Here is a 9,243-nt window from a genome sequence, read left to right as displayed (position 1 = left end):
GTTTCCATGTGGTGGAACTACGATGATCATACTTGGTATGAGAGCAGGTCAGGGCTAGCTTGGAGTGGAGGTGTCCGTTACGAGATGAGGATTTTTGATCCTCGTGTTAGAGTTACCATTTTGGGTAACGGTTTTGTCTGTGCTTGACCGGCACTAGGGAATATTATTTTTGGGATGACTGTACATATATGGAGTTTTATTTTATAACCAGAAACTTAGTTATTTTCATTTTTAATTGTACATGTATGTATGAGTTATCCAATTTAATATTTTTCTTAGTTCACTAGTAGTAGTGCGATTCCACTAAGTGTAGAGACCATGGCGGGTCGTTACACTTTTATGGTATCGGAACCGGTCGAGTCTTTTGGGATATTCTGTGGGGAGTGATCCTTCTAGGTTTCTGTTGTGACATATCTCTGGTATGTGTTAATTTTGGTGAGTTGTAGTGGTGAAGTGTTAGTAAAAGAATGTTTGAATTCTTTTAGTATGGTGAAGCCTCAGTTTGATCAGATCGCTAGGGCTATGGAGATTATGGTCATGGTGATGCAGCAGCAAAATGCTCACTTTGCTCAGATGGAGGTGGGTAGAGCTGCGATTGAGGTAGCTAGATTGGTGGTCTCTCAGGATGGGAGAGATTTAGTAGAGTTCAGGAGATGTTAGCCTCCTCAGTTCAAAGGGGGATTCAGATCTTGATGTGGCAGATTAGTGGTTGTGTGAGATGGAGAAGATCTTTAGTGTTTTGGGATCTTCTGAAGAGAGGAAGTTGGCCTATGCAGTACGCATACTAGCGGGCAAGGCTGAGTACTGGTGGAGAGGCACCAAACAGATGGTAGAGAGTAGGGGTGTACCTGTTGATTGGGATGGTTTCAGGGGGTCTTTTTGGAGAAAGTATTTCCTAGATAGTGTTAGATACGCTAAGGAGGTAGAGTTCATGAGATTGCAGCATGGGAGGATGTCTGTTTCAAATTATGTTATGAGGTTTGAGCAATTGACTCGTTTTTACTCTCGGGCCATAATTGAGGCTTGGAGATGTAGAAAGTTTGTAGAAGGGGTTGAGGCATGTGCTGAAAGGGGGTCATAGTCCTTATGTCCATAGTGGAGTTTCATGCCTTGGTTGAGAAGGCAAAGACTGTTGAGAGATTGGAGGTTGGTGGTAGCAGCGGTAAGGCTGCTAGAGTTTAGGAGGGATCATCTGGATCTAGGAGGGGAGGTCAGTAGAGAGAACCCTATGACAGACATGTTCAGTCTCGGAGAGGTGCTGTTAGTAGGGGACGTCATCCTGCTACTCCTCAGGGTGGAGCACAGTTAGTGCAGTGTTACAGATGTGGGGAAGTCCACATGGTTAGAGATTGTTCCCATTCGGGGAATGTTTTTTTTTTCAGATGTGGTAGGCCAAGCCACATTTCCAGAGATTGTCAGATGCCACCAACTCCATCTAGAGTGCCCCGAGGCCAGTCAGGCCTACGGTTGCGGGGATAATGTTTCTTTATCAAGTGTAGAGACTTCCACTTTATCAAATTTGGTGAAAAGGAAGGGGAAGGCAGCAGGTAAGGATGTTTTGTTCCTGTTTGATTCTGGTGCCACACATTTATTTATTTCTGTTGATTGTGTGGGGAGATTGAGTTGTCGGTGTTTGCATTACATGTTGATTTATATGTATCTACTTTGGCTTTAATTTTCTTTGGCGACATCGGAGATGTGTGTGAGATGCCCAATAAAGGTGTTTGGCAGGAGATTTCGACCAAACCTGATTGTGTTGCACATGGTAGATATTGACATAATCTTAGGGATGGATTGATTATCTGTCCATCACATCCTTATAGATTGTGCTCGGAGAGAGTTGGTATTTCCTCAGTTGGAGGATGAGGTGTTGTTGTCAACGGGTCAGGCTAAGTGGTTGATGAGAGATGGAGCTGAGTGCTTCATGTTGTTTGCCGCCTTGGGTGTTAAACGAAGAGGGTCATCATTGGGATTAAGATTGTCAGTGAGTTTCCTGAGGTTTCCCAGATGATGTGCTAGGGTTGCCACCTATGCATGATGTTGTGTTTAGCATTGATCTGGTACTGGGTGCAAGATCGGTATCAGTGGCTCCTTATAGGATGGCTCCAGCTGAGTTGGCAGAGCTGAAGAGACAGATCAAGAATTTGTTGGTGAAACAGATAGTGAGGCCCAGTGTTTCTCCTTGGGGTGCTTCAATATTGTTAGTCAAGAAGGAGGATGGTGTGGCCCGTTTGTGGGTTGATTATCGGCAACTGAATAAGTTGACGATAAAGAATAAGTCACTTCCAAGGATTGATGATTTGTTGGATTAGCTGAGGGGAGCTTCGGTGTTTTTGATGATTGATTTGAGATTCGGATACCATTAGATCAGGGTAAAGGAGAGTGACATGCCAAAGATTGCTTTTAGGTCTAGGTATGGTCACTGTGAGTACGTAGTGATGCGTTTCGGTGTCACTAATGCTCTAACAGTGTTCATGGATTACATGAACAAGATTTTTAGGTCATTCTTGGACAGGTTTGTGGTGGTCTTCATTGATGATATATTGGTGTATTCTAGATCCTTGGAGGATCACCGTGAGCAACTGAGGTTGGTTTTAGAGGTGTTGAGGGAGAGTTAATTGTATGTCAAGCTGTCCAAGTGTGAGTTTTGGTTGTCTGAGGTGAGGTTTTGTGGCATGTGATATCGGCAGAGGGGATTGTAGTGGATCCAGCCGAGGTGTAGGCTGTGATTCAGTGGGAGCGTCCGAGGACTATGACGGAGATTAGGAGTTTTGTTGGGTTAGTAGGTTACTATCAGAGATTCATTGAGGGTTTCTCTCGAATAGTAATGCCTTTGACTTAACTGACTCGGAAGGATCAACTTTTTGTTTGGGTGGATGTTTGTGAGTAGAGTTTTCAGGAATTGAAGGGGTGATTGACTATTGCTCCGGTTTTGGTGTTACTTGACATTGGTGAGTATTTTGAAGTGTTCTGTGATGCTTCTCACTAGGGGTTGGGTGGTGTGTTGATGCAAGAAGGGAGAGTAGTGACATATGTTTCAAGGCTACTTAAGACTTATGAGAGAAATTATTCTACTCATGATTTGGAGCTTGTATCTATGGTGTTTGCCTTGAAGTCGTGGAGGCACTATCTGTATGGTGCGAGATTCAGTGTATTCAGTGATCATAAGAGTTTGGAGTACCTATTTGATCAGAAGGATCTGAATATGAGGCAGAAGAGGTGGATGAAATTCCTAAAGGGCTTCGATTTCCAGTTGATGTATCATCTTGGGAAGGCGAGTGTGGTAGCAGATGTATTGATTAGGAAATCCATTCACATGTCAGCTATGATAATTAGGGAGTTGGAGCTGATTGAGCAGTACAGAGATTTGAGACTATAGGTGGATGTTGTTCAAGATCACATTAGTTGTGGTATGATCACCATAACTAATGAGTTCTTGAGACAGGTGAGAACTAAGCAATTACAGGATCCATAGTTGTTGAGGATTTTGGGGTTGCTTGATACCGAGAGGGTAGCTGGTTTTGAGCTTAGTGTTGATGGAGATTCCCGAGTGGAAGTGTGATAGTGTCACTAAGGACTTTGTGGTTGGGTTGCCTAGGACAGCTAGGAACAGTGACTCTATTTGGGTGATTGTTGATAGGTTGACAAAGTGTGCGCACTTTTTTCCTGTCAAGAGGTGGTCCTTGGAGAGGCTTGCACAGTTGTATATTAGAGAGATAGTACGGTTGCATGGAGTGCCTTCCATTATTATCTCTGACAGAGATCCAAGGTTTACTTCCAGGTTGGCAGACTCTACATGAGGCTTTGGGGACGAGGTTGAGGTTGAGCTCCACTTATCATCCACAGACAGATGGTCAGTCGGAGAGGACAATTTAGTCACTGGAGGATCTCTTGAGAGCTTGTGTGTTGGATCATCTGGGTAGCTGGGAGGAGGTGTTACCATTGGTAGAGTTCACTTATAATAACAGTTATCACTCGAGTATCGGCATGGTGCCTTTTGAGGCTTGGTATGGCAGGAGGTGTAGGACTCCATTATGTTGGTATTAGGAGGGTGAGTCAGTAGTGGTTGGTCCAGAGTTAGTTCTTTAGACTACTGAGATGGTGAGATAGATTCAGGAAAGATTGAGGGCTACCTAGAGTCAATAAAAGTCCTATGCTGATAGGAGGAGGAGACCTCTAGAATTTGAAGAGGGAGAGCATGGGTTTCACGTTTCACAGTTGAGGAACTACATCAGAGACCCGAGTTATGTGGTAGAGATGGATGAGGTGTAAGTTAGAGAAAACTTGACCTATGAGAAGAGACTGGTAGCTATGGTTGTTCACAAGTTGAAGAAGCTTCGTGGCAAGTCCATCAGCTTGGTGAAGATTCTTTGGGATGCAGCTATTGGTGAGGCTACTTGGGAGGTGGAGAGTCATTTCAAGGAAGCGTATCCATTCCTCTTTTCAGGTAAGCCTATTTTCGGGGACGAAAATTCCTATTTGTTGGGGGGTATTGTAACGTAGTAAGTTATTTCAAAAAAAAAAAGCCCAATATGGCTGATTTAGTACCCCAGAACGGGCCGTTCCCAAACTGGAACGGGCCGTTCCAAACTACTAAATTGACCTGTAAAACGTAGTTGAGAACGGGCTGTTCTGGAGGGAGCATAAGCCATTCCAAACCCCAAAACGGGCCTTTCTGGAGGGAGTACGGGCCCTTTCGGAGGGAGTACGAGCCGTTCCAGAGGGATTACGGGCCGTTCTAGATGGAGAACGGGCCGTAGATGAATCCCAGAATGGGTCGTTTTGGTTTCAGAACGGGCCGATCTGCATGCAATTTTTGTATGTGATGAGGGGGTGCAGAACGGGCCGTTCTGGATTCAGAACAGGCCGTTCTTGCCACTTCGGAACTTCTATAAATAGGGGATGGTGGTTGAGGAGAAAGTGAAGTTTTTAGAGAGAAGTTTTAGAGAGAAGGACTCTAGGTCTGTGAGCTCCTTTCTCTCCCAAATTTCTCTTTATGATTCCTTTTCTCCTCTAGATCACTAATGCCTTCTATCTTTTCTTGAAATTCAGATTAAGAAGCTTGCTTTGGGAGGATTGAAGTTTCGGGCTGAGCTTCGGAAGGGAATTCTACTTCTTCTCAGTTATTGGCTATTTTGAGCCAATCTTCAGGTGAGGGAAGCTAGAATGTTTATTGTTTAGGTTGCATGTGAGTTTAGAAACTCAATAGGTGCATGAATGTTGAGAATCCATAGAAGAATTGAAGAAAATGATGGAGGACCATCCTTGGTACTTCACTTCATGTGAAACCTATCACATGGTTCATGGCTATGACCAATTTGAGTAGTATAGTATTTTATTGCTTTATTCCAAATTTACCCTTGTATTTTGGGTGTTTAGGACTTAGAATTTATTTTCTTGTATTTTCCATTCTACCCTTGTATTATGGGGTGCTTTAGATGATTAGGGTTTTAATTTTGGGCTAGGGTGTTACATTAGAAGGGTGACGCAATTTTTGGTGCTCATTGGATCTAATTTTTGGTGTTAGAAAGGCTTAGGCCCAAGTGGAGGGCAAAGGTTGCATGGTCTTATCATGCACCTAGATATAGCCAATCTAAACCCATAGATTTCATCCTTGGCCACCAAGTTGCATCTAGGGTTCATTTGGCATTTCATTTGGAGTGCATTTGCCTTGTGAATTTCGGCCATGCACACTCCAAATGAAACCCTAGATGCCTCCCCTCCTATAAATACCCAACACCCCACACCTTGTAAATACTTTGGATTATATGAATTTGAGAGAGCATTTCTTTGCCTCAAATCCTATCCTTAGTCCCTAGGTTAGTTTCGGCTAGCCCCCTTCATTCTCCACCCTTGGAGAGTGAAACCCTAGAGTGGCCTCCACCTACACTTGGAGTGAGCCAACCTTGAGCAACCCTAAACCATACACCATACACTTCCGCCCAAACACCACCTTTTCACGCCTATCTTCCTTTCTCCACCATAAACCTCCCTTTTTCCAACCTTTGATGAGCCTAGATCAAGGGCAAGGTGTCTCCCTTCAATCACTATTATCAACCATGGAAGGAGGGACTCCATCAAGTGGTATCTAGAGCCAAGGATCATCAAGGGTAAAACGTTATTTTCCTTGTCTCCTTTGTCTTCTTTCCATTCGGTCTTTGTCTCTCTTTTGCTTTCTTTGTATGACCGAATGTTTGGGTTCCTATTCTTGCTTCTTGTTAACCTTCCTTGAACATTTTTAGGTTTCCATTGTTAGGTTTTTGCCATGCTTTTCAAATTTTTAGGTTGAGTCTCACATGAACATGCCATGAACATGCTTTTGATTTTTGAATCCACCTAAGTTTTGTCATTTTATGTTTCCTATATTTTGTCTACAAAAAAAATTTCCATGTATGTGCCAAACACTTTGCATGACTACATGAACAAAAAAAATATATACCATATTGCATGACATAGTGGGCGTGACATATAGCAATCATTCTAGGAGTCATTCATGCATGCTACCTAGTCCTAGCATGTTCTATGTGATCTTTGATTTCCATGTGTAAACATTTCCTTGCACATGCATAACCGCCCACTTTCCTTGCATTCTCACTTGGTTTAGTCAACATTGTATGCCTAAAGAAACCCTAAAAGAATCTAAGAGGTGTGCTGAAAAAGTTTGTGCAAACAACTTGTACTAGATAGTACAAAACATTTTCCACTCAAAGATACCCCAAACACCTCTAAAATCACGCCACTTGTCTTCTTCTCCTTCTCCTAAAATTTGACCTAATTTTCACCACCCACAAGTGCAAAACCTAAGCAACAATCGGCTGAATATTAAAGAAAAGAAATTGGACCCAAGGAACTTCAAAAAAAAAAAGTTGACGTGAAAATAGAACAAAAAAAAAAGTATCAAAAAATTTTGGACCAAAAAGGACTTGTTGCTAGACTTGTGGACTTGGACCCTTTACCTAAGCATTTGGGAGTTGGACTTGTGACATTTTGACCTTATTTTGGGACCTTAATATTGGCTGGACCGAATCCTTTAAAAGACTTAATCAAGTGAGCTTAAACACTAATCCATTCTAGTGCCTTTCTAGGATTACTCTTTTGTGTGCTTCTTTTTGTGATTGAGTCTTAATTTTAGTTTGTCTTTTCTTTGGCCTCTTTTGTTTTGTCTTAATCAATTCCCTCTGAGTTTAGCCTTCCTAATTGTGCTTTTTCAGTTTTATTTTCTTGGACTCTTGCTCTTGGGTTGGTTTCATTTTGTTTGTAGGTGAAGAACCACTCTAGCAAACTTTCACACCTTTGGTGGATTTGAGTGGAGGAGTGAACCGAATCCAAACCTATCCTTTGGAGGGAGATACACCAAAACAAAAGGAGTGTCTAAACACTTGGAGAGGACTAATAAGTTTTCTCTTTGTGAAGGAACCCAAGTGGAGGAGTTTAAAGACCTAAACTTTTTATTTTTTTCATAAATTTTACTTGATTTCTTTGCTTTCGGCCTCTTGTGTTTTTGGGCCTTGGTTTCTTTCCTTTGGTTTGTAATTTGGCCATTCCTAAACCTCTTCAATTTGGTTTTAGTTCGTGTAGTTGAAGGTGATTTGAAAACCTTCACCTAGGACCTCAACTAGAATATGTTTTAAGTGCTTTTCTTTTGCATGCTTTATAGTTTTTGGTAGTATAATTGTTAGGGTTTTTATCTTTGCTCCAATTTACGTTTAGAAGGCTTTTGCCTACTAGGGGTAACGTGCACACACTCACCTTATTGATTGTGCCAACTTGTTTTTGTAAGAAAAGTGGAAAAAGGCTTAGTGATTTTTACTAGATAAGGCTTGGTTATTAAGTGATTCTTTGTAGTCCACCTCCCTTTGTGAAAACCATTTTATCACTCACTCTTTGTGAAAACTTTTCCAACCCCCTTTGAAAACAATTTTTGAAAACCTTTTCTTGATCAAAGATGAGTGATCAATCTAGTGTCCATGGTCATAATTCTCATAGTACTAGTTCTAGTGTTAGGGATGAACTTAGGCAACTCAAGGAGTACCTAAGAAAAAAGAAGAGGAAAATATAAAAAGAGAGGAAGAATTAAGAAGAAAAGAAAAAGAGTTTGAAAGAAATAATGAAGAAATAAAAAGATTGCTTGAAAGACTAGTTGTGGGAGGAGAGGCTAGTGGTTCAAGACCAAGAGTCACTTCTCTTCAACCCTCAAGAGGAAAGGGGTATATGCATGTAAGTGTTCATGAGGAGGAAGGGCATCATACCCAACCTCCAAGTGAAACCTTCTTTAGTAGTCATCATAATGATGATTACTATCAAAGACCCCCAAGGCAACATAGACATAGGGAGTCTTCCAATAGGGAACCCCACATCCCTCTTCCCCCATTTCATGGCAAAGACAATGTTGAAACTTATTTGGATTGGGAAATGAAAGTCGAACAACTATTTTCTTGCCATGGAGTGAGTGAAGAGAGAAAGGTTTCTTTGGCAACCCTTAGCTTCCAAGGGCATGCCATGTATTGGTGGACCTCCTTAGAAAAAGAAAGAAGAATAAACCATGAGCCTCCAATCGAATATTGGAATGAGCTCCGTAGTGCCTTGAGAAGGAGGCATATTCCTCCATGTCGCCACCGGCCCGAAACGGGCTTTCGGCATTCGCGAAGGATGGTTGGACTCTTTTATTTGTTTAAAAATATGGATTGCTAGAATGACTTATTCTCAAACTGAGACCTCGTCAAACGAGCAATTTTATTAAAAGGCTCACCAATCCATGTTAATCCCAAGCGGGACCCTCCATGGATTAGCGGTTTTCATAAAAAGGAAGGGTTCATGGAGTCGCCACCAATGTTTTACTCAAAACATTGGAAAAAGAGGTTTAAGGCAATCGATTCAAAAATCGACTTCGGCCATTACAACCAGAGTCGGGTAAGGGAGTCGGTTACGCGTGGGGAAGGTGTTAGCACCCCACAGCGCCCCTTTCGGGTTCCCTATGACAGATTATTTAAAAATAATAGTGCGAAATTACTGAATTACCCCTATTTATTCTAAGCAATTATAAATTAACTATCTACATGATGACAGTTTAAATATATACACACAGAAAGCGGTAAAAGAAGGGACTTTAAAGAGATAAACCTTTGAAGCGTGCTTTCCTATATATCTTGACAGAAATTGGGAAGCGTTTTGGCGTTCCCTCCCTCTACAAGACCGCTCGCTCCCTCCTATAAAATTTTAACTATGGAAATCCGGAGGATTTCC

The 9,243-nt window shown here is 41.9% G+C and overlaps 1 protein-coding gene across 1 annotated transcript; it reads left to right on the top strand.

The window, feature by feature from the left end:
- The first annotated feature begins 718 nt into the window (after positions 1-718).
- On the top strand, positions 719-1,081 carry LOC145957362 (uncharacterized). The gene has a single exon (XM_083073604.1). The coding sequence runs from the start codon at positions 719-721 to the stop codon at positions 1,079-1,081; it is 363 nt and encodes a 120-aa protein (XP_082929730.1).
- Positions 1,082-9,243: the final 8,162 nt, after the last annotated feature.

Source organism: Cajanus cajan, chromosome 4 (genome assembly GCF_000230855.2).
Source record: "Cajanus cajan strain Asha chromosome 4, NIPB_CcT2T_4, whole genome shotgun sequence".
NCBI classification, from domain to species: domain Eukaryota; kingdom Viridiplantae; phylum Streptophyta; class Magnoliopsida; order Fabales; family Fabaceae; genus Cajanus; species Cajanus cajan.
Note: the sequence above shows the minus strand (reverse complement) of the source record. Positions and strands in the feature narration are given on the sequence as shown.